This window comes from Scyliorhinus torazame, chromosome 8 (assembly GCF_047496885.1).
Source record: "Scyliorhinus torazame isolate Kashiwa2021f chromosome 8, sScyTor2.1, whole genome shotgun sequence".
NCBI classification, from domain to species: domain Eukaryota; kingdom Metazoa; phylum Chordata; class Chondrichthyes; order Carcharhiniformes; family Scyliorhinidae; genus Scyliorhinus; species Scyliorhinus torazame.
In genome coordinates this window covers 245,330,145-245,346,716 of record NC_092714.1, presented here as the reverse complement: position 1 = coordinate 245,346,716, position 16,572 = coordinate 245,330,145, and the positions used below count along the sequence as shown (strand labels likewise).

The 16,572-nt window shown below is 51.6% G+C and overlaps 1 protein-coding gene across 2 annotated transcripts in view; it reads left to right on the top strand.

The window, feature by feature from the left end:
* The window catches only part of LOC140428501 (myosin regulatory light polypeptide 9), a 66,358-nt gene that overhangs the window by 35,706 nt on the left and 14,080 nt on the right, over positions 1–16,572 (top strand). For both annotated transcript variants that reach the window (XM_072515053.1, XM_072515052.1), the window contains exons 2-3: positions 10,521–10,721; positions 11,550–11,711. In XM_072515053.1, coding sequence (XP_072371154.1) covers positions 10,538–10,721; positions 11,550–11,711 — 346 coding nt within the window. In that variant the 5' untranslated portion in view covers positions 10,521–10,537. The remainder of the gene's footprint in view (positions 1–10,520; positions 10,722–11,549; positions 11,712–16,572) is intronic.

Genomic DNA, 16,572 nt, shown 5'->3' with positions numbered 1-16,572 from the left:
GCCTGTGGCAAGAAAGGGCACTTCGCCGCGGTGTGCCAGGCCCGCTCAGTCGCCGTGATCGCCCCGACCCCCCCCCCCCCGCATACAGACAGTGGACGCCACCATCTTCCCCTCCTCGGACCACGCGCGGCCAGTGGATGCTGCCATCTTCCCCTCCTCGGACCGCGTGTGGCCCATGGGCGCCACCATCTTTTTCAACCACCGCCACGTGCGGCTTGTGGGCGCTGCCATCTTGTCCACCTCAGGATCTTCAGGTGCCACCATCTTGTCTCCCCCATGGCACATGGGCGCCACCTTCGTACCAGGACCCGTGCCCCCCGGGCATCCCATCGTCCGACACCAGGGACAACCAGCCGCGACTCGCCTCGGTCATGATTGACCAGTCTCGCCCGCACAATCTAACCACCGCCTCGACAAGCATGAAGATCGATGGGCACGAGATCTCCTGTCTGCTGGACTCCAGGAGCACCGAAAGCTTCTTCCATCCCGATACGGTAAGGCGCTGCTCCCTCGCGGTACACCCCGCCAATCAGAGAATCTCCCTGGCCTCCGGGTCCCACTCCGTGGCGATCCGGGGGTACTGTCTTGCCATGCTCACGATCCAGGGCGTAGAATTCAGTGGCTTCCGCCTCTACCTCCTCCCCAACCTCTGCGCTGCCCTGCTACTCGGCCTGGACTTCCAGTGCAACCTCCAGAGTCTAAAATTGAAATTCGGCAGGCCCTACCACCCCTTATTGTGTGTGGCCTCGCGACCCTAAAGGTCGACCCATCTTCTCTATTCGCAAACTTTTTTTTAAAAATTTGTTTTTATTCAAAATTTTTACAACATTTTACAAGCCACTACAGAAAGAAAGCAACAAAAAAAAAACAATAATAAAGAAAAGCGAATTAACAACTTAACAAAACAAGGTGGGGCATCTGCCCTTTACCAGTTAAAATCTATCCACCACCCATACCGCCTCCTCCCCCCCAGCCCCCACCACCCCACCAGCATGCCCCAACAACATACTGCAGTCCATTAGTTCGAGTCCAGCTTCTCGTTCTTTATAAAAGTCCACGCCTCATCTGGTGTATCGAAATAGTGGTGCCGGTCCTGATATGTAACGCACAGCCTCGCCGGTTGTAGCAGCCCGAACTTCACCCCTTTGCTGTGGAGGACCGCCTTGGTCTGGTTGAATCCCGCACGCCTCTTGGCCAGCTCTGCACCCCAGTCCTGGTAAATACGGATCTCACAGTTCTCCCACCTGCTACTTCTATCCTCCTTCCCCATCGCAGGACACACTCCTTATCGGTGAAGCGGTGGAATCTTACCACCATAGCTCTCAACGGCTCGTTCGCCCTAGGCCTCCTTGCCAGGACTCTGTGCGCCCCATCCAGCTCTAGGGTTCACGGGAAAGCCCTCGCGCCCATCAGCATCGTAGTCACATACGCCCCAGCATCCGACCCCTCCACGCCTTCAGGGAGACCCAGAATCCGCAGGTTCTGCCTCCTTGACATGTTTTCAAGGTCTTCAAGCCTCTCCTGCCATCTTTTGTGCAGAGCCTCGTGCACCTCCACTCTTAACCGCCACGCCCAAAATCTCATCCTCGTTATCTGAGGCCTTCTGCTGCACCTCCTTGATCGCCGTCCCCTGCATCCTCTGGGTCTCCACCAACCTTTCAATAGAAGCCTTCATAAGGGTGAACATCTCCACCTTCTGAGATACTTCTGCTGCTCCTGTGACCACTGGGCCCACGCTGCCTGATCCCCGCCGGCCGCCATCTTTTTTTTTCGCGCCCATTCTCCTCTCTTCTCCAAAGCCGCTTTTTTAACTGCCCCACTCCTGGTCCACTCCATACAGCGCTGGGGGACCCTCACGGTTTCCTTCCCACACCGGGAATCGTCATCCTAGTGCCGCTGGAGCTCCGTAAAAGGGCCAAAAAGTCGGTTCTCGGCGGGAGCTGCTGACCGTGCGACCTACCTAGGCATAGCCGCAACCGGAAGTCCCCCTATTCGCAAACCTAACCCCGGATTGCAAACCCGTCGCCACCAGGAGCAGACGGTCCAACACCCAAGACAGGACCTTCGTCGGGTCCGAGGTCCAGCGGCTGCTTTGGGAAGGCATCATTGAGGCCAGCAACAACCCCTGGAGAGCCCAAGTGGTAGTGGGGAAAACTGGAGAGAAACACCGAATGGTCGTGGACTACAGCCAGACCATCAATCAGTACATGCAGCTCGACACGTACCCCCTCCCACGCATATCTGATATGGTCAATCAGATCGCACAGTACTGGGTCTTCTCAACTGTAGACCTAAAATCCGCCTACCACCAGCTCCCCATCTGTAAGGCGGACCGCCCATACACTGCCTTCGAGGCAGATGGCCGCCTCTACCATTTTCTTAGGGTTCCCTTCGGCATCACCAACAGGGTCTCGGTCTTCCAAAGGGAGATGGACCAAATGGTCGACCGGTACGGGCTGCAGGCCACTTTCCCGTACCGGAGTTCTGGGGCCCGGCCCCAACCGCATGCACCCCCTTCTGGAACTCCCCCTTCCCCACTGCCCCAAGGCCCTCAAACGCTGCCTGGGGTTCTTTTCTTACTACGCCCAGTGGGTCCCAAACTATGCGGACAAGGCCCGCCTACTCATCCAATCCACTCTTTTCCCCCTGACGGCTGGGAGTCAACAGGCCTTCAACCGTATTAGGGCCGACATCGCCAAGGCCTCGATGCATGCAGTAGACGAGACACTGCCCTTTCAAGTAGAAAACGATGCATAAGACGTCGCTCTATCCACCACCCTCAACCAGGCAGGCAGGCCTGTGGCATTCTTTTCACGAACCCATCATGCCTCCGAAATTCAACACTCCTCCGTCGAAAAAGAGGCCCAAGCCATCGTTGAAGCTGTGCGGCATTGGAGGCATTACCTGGCCGGCGGGAGATTCGCTCTCCACACTGACCAACGGTCGGTAGCTTTCATGTTTAACACACAGTGGGGCAAGATCAAAAACGATAAAATCTTGCGGTGGAGGATCGAGCTATCCACCTACAACTGCAAGATTTTGTATCGCCCCGGTAAGCTCAATGAGCCCCCCGATGCCCTATCCCGAGGTACATGTGCCAGCGCACAGGTGGACCGACTCCGGACTCTGCTCAACAACCTTTTGTCACCCGGGAGTCACACGGTTGTACCTCATCATCAAGGCCCGCAATCTGCCCTACCCCATCAAGGAAGTCAGGGCAATCACCAGAGACTGCCAGGTCTGTGCGGAGTGCAAACTGCACTTCTACCAGCTGGACCGTGCGTGCCTGGTGAAGGCCTCCCGCCCCTTTGAACGCCTCAGCGTGGATTTCAAAGGGCCCCTCCCCTCCACTGACCGTAGCATGTATTTCCTCAGTGTGGTCGATGAGTACTCCAGATTCCCCTTCGCCATCCCATGCCCCGACATGACGTCTGCCACCGTCATCAAAGCCCTCAACACCATCTTTGCTCTGTTCGGCTTCCCCGCCTACATCCACAGCGACAGGGGATCCTCATTCATGAGTGATGAGCTGCTTCAGTTCCTGCTCAGCAGGGGTATCGCCTCCAGCAGGACGACCAGAGAGAACCCCCGGGGAAACGGGCAGGTGGAGAGGGCGAATGGGACGGTCTGGAGGGCCGTCCAGCTGATCCTACGGTCCAGAAATCTCCCGGCCTCCCGCTGGCAGGAGGTCCTCCCCGATGCACTGCACTCCACTCGGTCACTCCTATGCACTGTGACTAACGACACACCCCATGAACGTCTCTTCGCCTTCACCAGGAAATCCACATCCGGGGTGTCACTCCTGACTTGGCTTGCAGCTACAGGACCCGTACTCCTCCATAAGCACTTACAAGTTCACAAGGCGGACCCGTTGGTTGAAAGGGTGCAGTTACTCCACGCTAACCCCCAGTATGCCTACGTAGCATACCCCGACTGCCGCCAGGATACTGTCTCCTTCAGGGACCTGGCACCAGCAGGCTCCGCACACACACACCCCTCCGGCCTGGTGCCACCCTCCCTCACCCAGCGCCCCCAGCAGCAACCCCCCTGGGACCATCAGTCCTCCCCCTGCCCACGCCCGAGTATGAGGAGGATTTCGGCACGCTCCCAGAGTCACCGAGGACCAGACTGGCACCGGAATCGCCGCCACCACTGCGTCGCTCCCAACGTCAGATCAAGGCCCCGGACCGGCTAAACCTGTAATTGGTTCTGGACTGTTAAAGCACCATGTACTGGACTGCAAATTTTTTTTTGCCTCTGTATATTAAAACTTGATCTGTATATAGTTCTCCGCCACCCCCGCCAGACTCAATTTTAACAGGGGGTGAATGTGGTAATCACCACTGTTGTATATATTAGGAGATGTGTGGTAAGGCCCTGTACTACAGGTACGGGGGTAGTCCCTGCCTGCTGGCTCCGCCCAGTAGGTGGAGTATAAATATGTGTGCTCCCCATAGAGTAGCCATTTTGCCAGCTGCAAAATTAGTGTAATAAAGCCTCAGTTGTATTCAACTCTCTCCTTTGTGCAATTGATCGTGCTTCAATGTTTATATTGTCATGCGGGCTCTCCTTTGGGGTTGGTGAGAGGATGGGATCGTTGTTAAGAAGGGGGTTGAAATTGTATTCGTTACCGTGTACTATTTGATGGCGGGTGTAAATTTTGAAGAAAATGTGAAAAAGGAGAATAAAAATATTTTTTTTAAAAACAAAACAAAGCTGGAAAGGAGCAAACTAGGTTATGTCCAGACTCCAGGCTTCTCCAGAGTTCAGGGTGCCATAGACTGCACTTACGTTGCCTTGGATGTTCCAATCACAAGTTTGAGAACCCCATTAATAGAAAAGACTACCACTCTCTCAACATGTACGTTGTTTCTGAGCACAAGCAACCCACCATGCAAGCCTATGCTTGGGTCCTTGGGAGCAGGCGTGATTCATCCAGCACCACCTTCATGTCAGCTTCACTCCAACTAAGCCAAACATCTGGGCACAGATACATAGCTGACATATGAGAGCCATGCTGCCACCAGACAGCCCATTGCCAATCATCATTGGGTCAATGGAATATTTCCATTTTAACCATATGATTGGACGCTCAGCAGATTTAAGATCGAAATGTCAAAGCATAAAGGCAATAGAAAACTGCGCAAAAGTTCACACTTGCAGGAGGAATGGGAGGAATTGAATGGTTGTGGCTGCGGGCCTGCCGACTCTGGAGAGCCAGTGGCAACCTCCTGCCAGCCACTTCCATGAGCGTCATCAAGATTCATTCCCGGGGAAGGCACAGTGGTGCAGTGATTAGCACTGCTGCCTCATGGCGGCGAGGACCCGGGTTCGATCCCGGGTCATTGTCCGTGTGGCGTTTCCACATTCTCCCCATGTCTGCGTGGGTCTCGCCCCCACAACCCAAAGATGTGCAGTGTAGGTGGATTGACCATGCTAAATTGCGCCTTAATTGGAAACATTTTTAAAAAATGATTGATTCCCAATTAGGCAGCCCGCTGGCTCCCATAGGGGTTCACATTTTCTGAAGCAGAGTGGTGTCCCACCTGAGCAGCCCTCCAGTGCTGGCAATGGCACAGGGAGCAGTGGTCATGCCAGAACTGCAGGAGGCCCGTATTTATTTTTAAAATTTGGAGTACCCAATTCATTTTTTCCAATTAAGGGGCAATTTAGCGTGGCCAATCCACCTAGCTTGCACATGTTTGGGTCGTGGGGGCGAAACCCACGCAAACACAGGGAGAATGTGCAAACTCCACACGGACAGCGACCCAGAGCCGGGATCGATCCTGGGACCTCGGCGCCGTGAGGCAGCAGGGCTAACCCACTGCGCCCCACCGTGCTGCCAAGCGCGTCATTGGTAACAGAACTTTTGAAATCCGACTTGTTCAGTTTGGGGGCTTCAAAATTCAGTTACATTATAGTAAAAAAAAATGTCTTTATGATTTGTAATGGACGTTTTCAATCATGAACAATGACGAAAAATTAAGTGAATAAGAGTTTCTTTCTTTCGGTTTTTCTTTCTGTCTGCCTTTCTTTCTGGCGCAGAGATACCTGATTAATGTTTGATTCTTCATGACGAGAGAAGCCACTCTTTCAAAGTCTCTTGTAATGGGAGACAGCTGTAGAATTGCAGTGAAACTAATGCTGTAATAAATAATCCCGGCAATTTCATTTGAAACAAATTACTGTTAATGAAATGTGCAATTGAGTATGATTAAAAATGGAACTCATACTCAGTCAGGGTCCAGAGCTGTTGCTTCACTTGACATTCACAATGAATGTTCTTCTTTTGCATTTTGAACAACTTAAAGGGGGGGGGGGGGAAATTATTTTTCAATTCATTGAATATAAATTTAACAGCAGCAAAGTAGACATGGGAAGCATCCATAACTGACTGAGATGTAATGAAAGCTATGGGGGCGATTCTCCCAAGTGTTCGCGCCGTCGTGAACGCCGTCGCTTTCACGACGGCGCGAAACGGGCACGGGGGCAACCGATTCGGGACCCCATAGGGGGCCAGCATGGTGCTGGGGCGGTTCATGCCGCTCCAGCCTCGCTTCCGCCATGCCAACCCACGCATGCGCAGTTGGGCACCGCCAACCTGCGCATGCGCGGCAGACCACTTCCGCACGTCGGCCCCGATTCAACATTGCGTCGGTATTCAGGGGCCGGCCGTGCAGGAAAGTAGGCCCGGGGGGGGGGGGCGGGGGAGAGGCCGGCCCGCCGATCGGTGGGCCCCAATCGCAGGCCAGACCCCATCGGAGGCCCTCCCCGGGTGAAGGATCCCCGCCCCACAGGCCGCCGGCCGGCCCTTCAAGCAGAATTCCCGCCGGCAGCGACCAGGGGTGAACGGCGCCGGCGGGACTCTGTCGTATCCATGCGGCCGCTCGGTCCATCCGGGCCGGAGAATCGGTGGCCCCGCCGATTCCAGCGACCCACGGCCGACGCCGCACAAATGGCGCCGGTTCTCCGCACCTCAAAGAATCGCACGACGGCGTCGGGGCGCGGTTACGCCGATTATCCGGCCCGGCGCGGGGCTCGGAGAATCGCCCCCTATATTTTTCAGTTCTCTAACTGCTTTGGCCAACACAGACCAGGCAGTCCCATGTTCAGTCCCAAGTTCGATGTGGTCCCAAGCCTAGAACGAAACAAAGGACCAGGTATCCTATCTGGATTTCCCAATCAAACTGGACATATGAAGGATCGGATTAAGCTCATCCAGGTTGGCATCTCAACCTATAGTTTGCTGGCACTTGAGTCCAGATGGACATGTGAGGAATAGTAAAGGGTACATGAGAGCTGCTGTGAGCCACAGGACCACATTTCAGTATGGTCGCTGTAGTGATATCATGGTTGTATTGTAATTCACAGACTGACCACTAGGCATCTCATAGAATCATAGAATTTACAGTGCAGAAGGAGGCCATTCGGCCCATCGAGTCTGCACCGGCTCTTGGAAAGAGCACCCTACCCAAGGTCAACACCTCCACCCTATCCCCATAACCCAGTAACCCCACCCAACACCAAGGGCAATTTTAGACATTAAGGGCAATTTATCATTGGCCAATTCACCTAACCGGCACATCTTTGGACTGTGGGAGGAAACCGGAGCACCCGGAGGAAACCCACGCAGACACGGGGAGGACGTGCAGACTCCGCACAGACAGTGACCCAAGCCGGAATCGAACCTGGGACCCTGGAGCTGTGAAGCAATTGTGCTATCCACAATGCTACCGTGCTGCCCCATATAATCGGTTATAAATCGGGTTAGGCAATCCGACAAGAACACTACAGTCATTAATTTCAAAAGAACTCAAAAAACAAAAATGGGAGAAAGAGGGAAAATACAAAACATCACAACAGAATTCTTTCTTTTTTTTCTCTCCTGGAGAGAGTTGGGCAAGGAGGGTATTTTGTAATAACATTACAGATGCTGTAAAGTGAAATGGATTCCCTTCATAACCACTATTAGAAATCAGTTGGAAGAGCACGGTGGTGCAGTGGTTAGCCCTGCCGCCTCACGGCGCTGAGGTCCAAGGTTCGATCCTGGCTCTGGATCACTGTCCGTGTGGAGTTTGCACATTCTCCACGTGTTTGCGTGGGTTTTACCCCCACAACCCAAAGATGTGCAGAGCAGATGGATTGGCCATGCTAAATTGCCCCTTAATTGGAAAAAAGTGAATTGGATACTCTAAAATTTAGCTGGAAGAGAGTGCCAAAGTAACAAAGTATTAAAGCAGATAAGGACCTGTCAGCATAATACAGCCCAAGTCTTGTTCCTTTCCTCTGCTCTCAAACATCATCTAATTAAAAACAGAGCCAAATTATATGAAGTGTATGAACTGTTCTATTTCCTGTGGGTTGCTATTTAAAACATATTATAATATTTCCAGACCAACCCCAGGAAGCAAAGCAACTGTACTTTATTTAATGGACATAAATTTTCACAAATATGATACGAAAATAGACACCAATCCGCTTGCAATAAATGTATCCTTTTGCTCCCTTCCAATTTTCTTATTTTCCCTTCCTTTCCTGAATATGTTAAACTCCTTCCAGGCATCTAGTTCCATAGGCAGCGGTCACCTTTCAGTGTCTCACCAATATTGCCTTTTATGCATGAATCATGATGACATGTGACAGCAGGTTATTTGACTGTGGCAGGGAGGAGTCAAACCTGTTCCTGTTCTCACCTGATACCTACTTGCTGACATTGCATCACCCCAATAATCTATATATTTTTTAATTTAAAATACCCAATTTATGGGCAGCATGGTGGCGCAGTGGTTAGCACTACAGCTTCATGGCACCAAGGTCCCAGGTTCGATCCCGGCCCTGGGCCACTGTCCGTGTGGAGTTTGCACATTCTCCCCTTGTTTGCGTGTGTATCGCCCTCATAACTCAAAAGATGTGCAGAGTAGGTGGATTGGCCACGCTTAATTGACCCTTAATTGGAAAAAATGAATTGGGTACTCTAAATTTATTTTTTTAAATTGCCCAATTCATTTTTTTCTAATTAAAGGGCAATTTAGCGTGGCCAATCCACCTACCCTGCACATCTTTGGGTTGTGGGGGTGAGACTCACGCAGATACGGGGAGAATGTGCAAACTCCACACGGCCAGTGATCTGGGGCCGGAATCGAACCTGGGTCCTCGGTGCTGTGAGGCAGCAGTACTAACCACCGTGTCTTCTGTTTACACTGTGGTGAATGTAAATACAGTTAATTCACCAGTTATGTTCTATGTTATTAACCTTGTGGGTTTTATCTGTGGACCATTGTATGGCTTCACCCACAGGGGGAGTAGTTGGAGGATGTTGGAGCATGTACGGGCTCAGCCCATGGCTCCGCCCCTTTGAAGGAGTATAAGAGTAGCTCGCCTGTGGGACTGTCCTCCGTATGTACCAGTCGCAGGCAGGCAAAGTTGATAGTTAATTAAAACTACTGTTTTACTCCGACACGAGTCCTTGAGTGAATTGATGATCGCATCATACCCCAATAATTTAGACGCACTGGAGATTTCCTCCTTCCCTCGGCCAGGGGTGCTGCAGCCAGCTGTCTGGCATGTTCCACTACCCCAGCTGACATTAGCTAACAAAGCAAAGCCTAGCGATCAAATCTGGAACCGCGTCAGGAAGTGTCACTCACAGAATTCAGCTCGGGGCACTCCAGGAAGCACAAGTGTACAACTGAATGTGTCTCCTGTGAATACTAAAACCTACGGGAAACTGATTGTAGAGAAATAGCCCACCTCCGAATTTCAGACACTGCTGGTTATTATAACTACAAATTCTGGTGATGAAGCTGATAAAGACAATTGAAGTAATTCCAATATTATTCTCAATGATAAAAATGTAGCATGGAATGTTCCAATAATGTAACATTAGTCCTCAGAAGAGTTACCTTGTACTCATCCATATTGTAATCTTTTTAAACTACGCCAACAAAAGGCCAGAAAATAAATTAACTTTTTGATCTGAATCACCTATCTGCACTTCAGTAAAGCTGAGACAAAGGTGACAACAGAAACATTTTTTTAAGAAGAAATGTGCTCTTGCTTCAAATATTTTGGCGTAATTGGTGACCGATTTAGCTGCAAAAATGTTTTTTTTTTAAAAAGTGAACGTTTCCTCTGATAACACAGGAGCTTAACAATGAATCTAAAATGAAACAGCTTCACTACCTTCAGTAAAATCTGAGGGAGATAAAAAGCTATTTGTGGTATTTTGCAATGTCCTGATTTTAATATGGTGAGTTTCACCTAATCCGTTCTGTAGGTTTTGCCTAATTAAGAGATTAATCCGAGTAATTACCTTCTGGGGAATGATGCTGAAAAAGATATGAGGCGTGTTTAACTCCTTTATGGGTTCAGTGACTCGATGGCATTCACAAATCAACTCCCTTCTACCTGTCAGATGGGCCCAGACTTGCTAAACATGAGTCAGACGTGTCTTGCAGCCTGTCTGCTACTTGTGGTGCAGTTCTTAAAATAAAGCTTTTAATTGTGCCCTTTTTGTTTAGGCCACTAAGACACCAACATGTCCAGCAAAAGAGCAAAGGCAAAGACCGCAAAGAAGCGCCCTCAGCGCGCAACTTCCAATGTGTTCGCAATGTTTGATCAGTCCCAGATCCAGGAGTTCAAAGAGGCTTTCAACATGATAGACCAAAACCGCGATGGCTTCATTGACAAGGAAGATCTGCATGACATGTTAGCTTCTCTCGGTAAAACCATAAAATATCTACTCAAACGTACAGCACTTCCGTGGGGGTTATGGCCCACATTTTATTAGTTAATGTTTTCATACAAGAATGTTTTTAAAATGCCTTTGGGTCCCCTGACTCCAAATTCTGAGCATAAAATATAACTAGTCATTTAGAATTCCACCTGCGCTCGTTCTTGCAGCACATTATCAAGAGCTCAGTGATATAAAATAGTTGTCAAATGAAAAGGTCAAATATGTTTATTCTGGTGTCAGTCACAACCACCTCAATGAAATGGGCGGCACGGTAGCACAGTGGTTAGCACTGTTGCTTCACAGCTCCAGAGTCCCGGGTTCGATTCCTGGCTTGGGTCACTGTCTGTGTGGAGTCTGCACGCTCTCCCCGTGTCTGTGTGGGTTTCCTGAAGGTGCTACGGTTTCCTCCCACATGTCCCGAAAGACGTGCTTGTTAGGTGAATTGGACATTCTGAATTCTCCCTTTGTGTACCCGAACAGGCGCCGGAAGTGGCGACTTGGGGCTTTTCACAGTAACTTCATTGCAGTGTTAATGTAAGCCTACTTGTGACAATAATAAAGATTCTTATTAAATATAAAATATACAATCACATGTTACAAATATATAGTTTCCTCAAATGTTAATTTTTCTTTTAAAAGATGCTTAGAAAAAAGACTGTTTTGCTACATTAAGCTGCGTATTTTTCACCATTAATGCTGCAAAGCCTCTTAAAGAATGACTCAGTCGCGACATAATCAGCTACTCTCTACTGTACAGGGCATTCTATGAAACAATGTAGGCTGCTTACTTTCAACTTTGAACCCTTGTGAACAGGAAAGAACCCTACAGATGAGTACCTAGAAGGGATGATGAATGAAGCTCCTGGTCCCATTAACTTCACCATGTTCCTGACCATGTTTGGTGAGAAGCTAAATGGCACGGATCCAGAGGATGTCATTCGAAATGCTTTTGCTTGCTTTGATGAAGAAGGAACAGGTAAACCCGCTTTTAATAAGAGGCAGTAATCTCTGGAATCCATCCTAAATACATAAAGATAAAGAAGCCCAGTGCTGCCAGCAGTTCTGACCGATTTGGATTAGTGAGCATCACTGGGCTCACAGCAGATTGCATACAATTTGATTAATGTTCAGGTTGTATTTTAAGTCCGTTCAGCTGGACGACATCTTACTCGTATTGCATTATGACATTTGCTAGATTCTCCGTACTTCACGCTTAGCATGGGGAGGCAGTGGCACAGTGGTAGTGTCACTGGCCCAGAGACCCAGGGCGAGACCTGGGGACCTGGGTTCAAATCCCACAATGGCTTAAAAACGCACCTGGAAGGCAGCATGGTGGCACAGTGGTTAGCATTGCTGCCTCACGGCGCTGAGATCCCAGGTTCGATCCCAGCTATGGGTCACTGTCCGTGTGGAGTTTGCACATTCTCCCCATGTTTGTGTGGGTTTTGCCCCCACAACCCAAAGATGTGCCGGGTACATGGATTGGCTACGCTAAATTGTCCCTTAATTGGAAAAAATGAATTGGGTACACAAAAAACGCATCTGGCTAGGGGTGACACGGTGGTGCAGTACTACTGCTTCACGTCGTCAAGGACCCGGGTTCGTTCCTGATCACTGTCCATGTGGAACTTGCACATTATCCCTGTGACTGAATGGGTTTCACCCCCCCCCAACCCAAAGATGTGCAGGGTAGATGGATTGGCCACGCTAAATTGCCCCTTAATTGGAAAAAAAAAGAATTGGGTACTCTAAATTTTTTTTAAAACATCTGGGTCAATAATGTCCTTTAGGAAAATCTGCGATCGTTACCTTGTCTGGTCGACATGTGACTCCAGATCCACAGCAATGTGAAAATGGAGGGCTGTTAAGGACATGCAATAAATGCTGGCCCAGCCAGCAATGCTCACGTTCTGTAAATTGATTTTTTAAAAAGAAATTGCATAGGTTCTACAAAACTGTAGGTTATTATGTGACTAACTCTCACTGTTTCAAACGCTGCTTAGATATTCACCCCAGTTCTAATTAATTGCTTCCCTGAGTTCTGCTACCTCATGAGAATAAAAAAAGTGTGGATATGATTTAGCAACTATGTATGATTGCAATGATGACTAAATACTGGAAAGTTCCCACTGGGAAACAATATGCCTGATAATAAGCACCCCAATATGGTTAAAAGAAGGTCGGAGGTGCAGTTAAAGGTTTAAAATAGGAGCATGAGTAGGCTATTTGGCCCTCCATGCCTGCACCACCATTCATTATGGTCATGGCTGATCATACAAATTAGGCATCCCTGCGGCCAACACACTGTGCTCGCTGATGCACAATCAATTACTCGTGAGACAAGGAGAGTCATACTAATCGGCTTTAATCAGCTAGAACTGTACCCAGCAGCTTCGATACAGAAAGTGAAGGCTGCTGGGACGGCATTGGTTCTTATACCCCGCCTCTCAGGGCGGAGCTATGTACGTTGGCCAATGGTAGACTCCTAGGTCTAACCAATGGGCATCCACCTCTCAGGTACTGCAATACCTGGTATTACCACATTCACCCCCTGTTAAAAAGAACCCAGCGGGGTGATGGCCAGCGTTACTGTCGCCTTTTGCATGGTAGGACCAGGTATTGAGGTACCGTGATGTCGAGGGTAACAGAGAAAGTTTTTTTTTTTTTAGTGTTTTAAGGTGCAGCAATCAGACGATCGGGTAGCCTGGTCGTCCTTCTGGAGCGTCTGGGCTTCGGCGATGATCCTGGTGGGGGCCCTGGCGGTTGTGGCTCCGGGAACGTGGTGTCTTCCTCCCTGGCAGCTTTGTCACCCCTAGGCGGCGCTGTTGGGGCGAAAAGTGGGCGGGGGAGGGGCACCTGTAGGGGGCATCGGTGCCCGTTCGGCACCGGGTAGGGGCGGCGGCAGTACTGACCCTCCGGTCAGGTGCTGCAGGGAGGGTGGTGGTGGGGGCAATGGTGCGGGTGCACATGGGGCTCCGGCGGGCGCCAGGTCCCGAAGGGAGACCGCGTCTTGGCGGCCATCGGGGAATGCCACGTAGGCGTACTGGGGGTTGGCATGCAGCAGGTGGACCCTCTCGACCAACGGGTCCGACTTGTGTGCCCTCACATGTTTCCGCATCAGGACGGGTCCAGGTGTCGCTAGCCAGGTGGGGAGCGAGGTCCCAGAGGAGGACGTCCTGGGGAAAACAAGGAGACGTTCATGAGGTGTCTGCTTTGTAGTAATACATAGCAGCGACCAAATGGAGTGAAGGGCCACTGGGAGGACTTCTTGCCAGCGGGAGACTGGGAGATTCCTGGACCGAAGGGCCAGCAGGACGGTCTTCCAGACCGTTCCGTTCTCGCTCTCTACCTTCCCGTTTCCCCGGGGTTGTAACTGGTCGTCCTGCTGGAGGCGATGCCTTTGCTGAGCAGGAATTGACGCAGTTCGTCGCTCATAAAGGAGGACCCCCTATCACTGTGAATGTATGCGGGGAAACCGAACAGTGTAAAAATACCCTGGAGGGCCTTGATGACGGTGGTCGTGGTCATGTCCGGGCAGGGGATGGCGAATGGGAACCGGGAGTATTCGTCAATCACGTTCAGGAAATACGTATTGCGGTCGGTGGAGGGGAGGGGGCCCTTGAAATCCATGCTGAGGCGTTCAAAGGGATGGGAAGCCTTTATCAGATGCGCTCTCTCTGGCCGGTAGAAGTGCAGTTTGCACTCCGCGCAGATTCGGCAGTCCCTGGTGACTGTCCTGACCTCCTCGATGGAGTAGGGCAGGTTGCGGGTTTAAACGAAATGAAAGAAACGAGTGACCCCCGGGTGCCAGAGGTTCTCGTGGAGGGCTCGGAGGCGGTCCACTTGTGTGGTGGCACAAGTGCCGCGGGACAGGGCATCAGGAGGCTCGTTCAGCTTCCCGGGACGGTACAAGATCTCGGAATTGTAGGTGGAGAGTTCTATCCTCCACCGCAAGATCTTGTTGTTCTTAATCTTGCCCCGCTGTGCATTATCGAGCATGAAGGCCACCGACCATTAGTCCGTGAGGTGAGTGAATCTCCTGCACAGGTAATGCCTCCAGTGTCGCACAGCTTCTACTATGGCCTGGGCCTCCTTTTCGACTGAGGAGTGGCGAATTTCGGAAGCATGGAGAGTGCAGGAGAAGAAAGCCACGCGCCTGCTCGCTTGGTTGAGGGTGGCCGCCAGAGCTACGTCGGACGCGTCGCTCTCGACCTGGAAGGGGTGGGACTCGTCGATGGCGCGCATCGTGGCTTTTGCGATGTCCGCTTTGATGCGGCAGAAGGCCTGAAAAAATGAAATGAAAAAAAGAAAGCCTGGCGGGCCTCCGTCGACAGGGGGAAGGTTGTGGACTGGATCAGGGGTCGAGCCTTGTCTACGTAATTAGGGACCCATTGTGCATAATAGCTAAAGAAGCCAAGGCAGCGCTTTAGGGCCTTGGGGCAGTGAGGGAGGGGGAACTCCATGAGGGGGCGCATGCGTTCAGGGTCGGGGCCTATGACTCCATTTCACACTACGTAGCCTAGGATGGCACGGTCGGTGCTAAACACGCATTTCTCCTTATTGTAGGTCAGATTAAGGAGATTCGCGGTCTGGAGAAATTTTCGGAGGTTGGTGTCGTGGTCCTGCTGGTCATGGCCGCAGATGGTGAAGTTATCAAGACACGGGAACGTTGCGTGTAAGCCGTACCGGTCCAACATTCGGTCCATCTCACGCTGGAAGACCGAGACCCCGTTCGTGACACCGAAGGGAACCCTTAAAAAGTGATAGAGCCGCCCATCTGCTTCAAAGGCAGTGTACTGGCGGTCCCCATGACGGAGGGGCAGCTGGTGGTAGGCAGACTTGAGATCCACCGTGGAGAAAACCTTGTATTGCGCAATCCTGTTACCAGGTCAGCTATACGGGGGAGAGGATACGCGTCCAGCTGCGTAAACTGGTTGATGGTCTGGCTATAGTCGATGATCATCCTATGTTTCTCCCTGGTCTTTACCACCACTACATGAGCCCTCCAGGGGCTGTTGCTTGCTTCGATGACCCCTTCCTTCAGCAGCCTTTGTACCTCGGACCTGATGAAGGTCCGGTCCTGGGCACTGTACCGTCTGCTCCTGGTGGCGACGGGTTTGCAATCCGGGGTGAGGTTCGCAAACAGGGAAGGCGGGTCGACCTTAAGGGTCACGAGGCCGCAGACAGTAAGGGGGGGTATAGGGCCGCCAAATTTAAAGGTCAGGCTTTGTAGGTGGCACTGGAAATCCAGCCCAAGAAGGGTGGCTGCGCAGAGGTGCGGCAGAACGTACAGGCGGCAATTGCGGAATTCCCTGCCTTGGACAGTGAGGTCCGCTAGGCAGAACCCCTTTATCTCCACTGCGTGTGACGCGGAGGCCAGGGAGATCCGTTGGTTTGCGGGATGGGTGACAAGAGAACAGCGCCTTACCATGTCGGGGTGGACAAAGCTTTCCGTGCTCCCGAAGTCGATCAGGCACGATGTCACGTGGCCGTTGACGGCGATCGTTGTGGTGGCTTTCGCTAGCGTCCGGGGCCGACTCTGGTCCAGTGTCACGGAGGCCAGCTGCAGCAAGGGGAAGGTCATGTCAGGCAGCATGGAGTCGGCAGTGCTGGGGGCCTGAGGCCGGTCCCGGGTAACGGAGGCCAGCTGCAGCAAGGGGAAGGTCATGTCAGGCAGCATGGAGTCGGCAGTGCTGGGGGCCTGAGGCCGGTCCCGGGTAACGGAGGCCAGCTGTAGCAAGGGGGAGTTCTGGTCAGGCAGCGTGGAGTCGGCTGTGCTGGGGGCTTGAGGCTGGTCCAGGCTAACGGAGGCCAGCTGCAGCAAGGGGGAGTTCTGG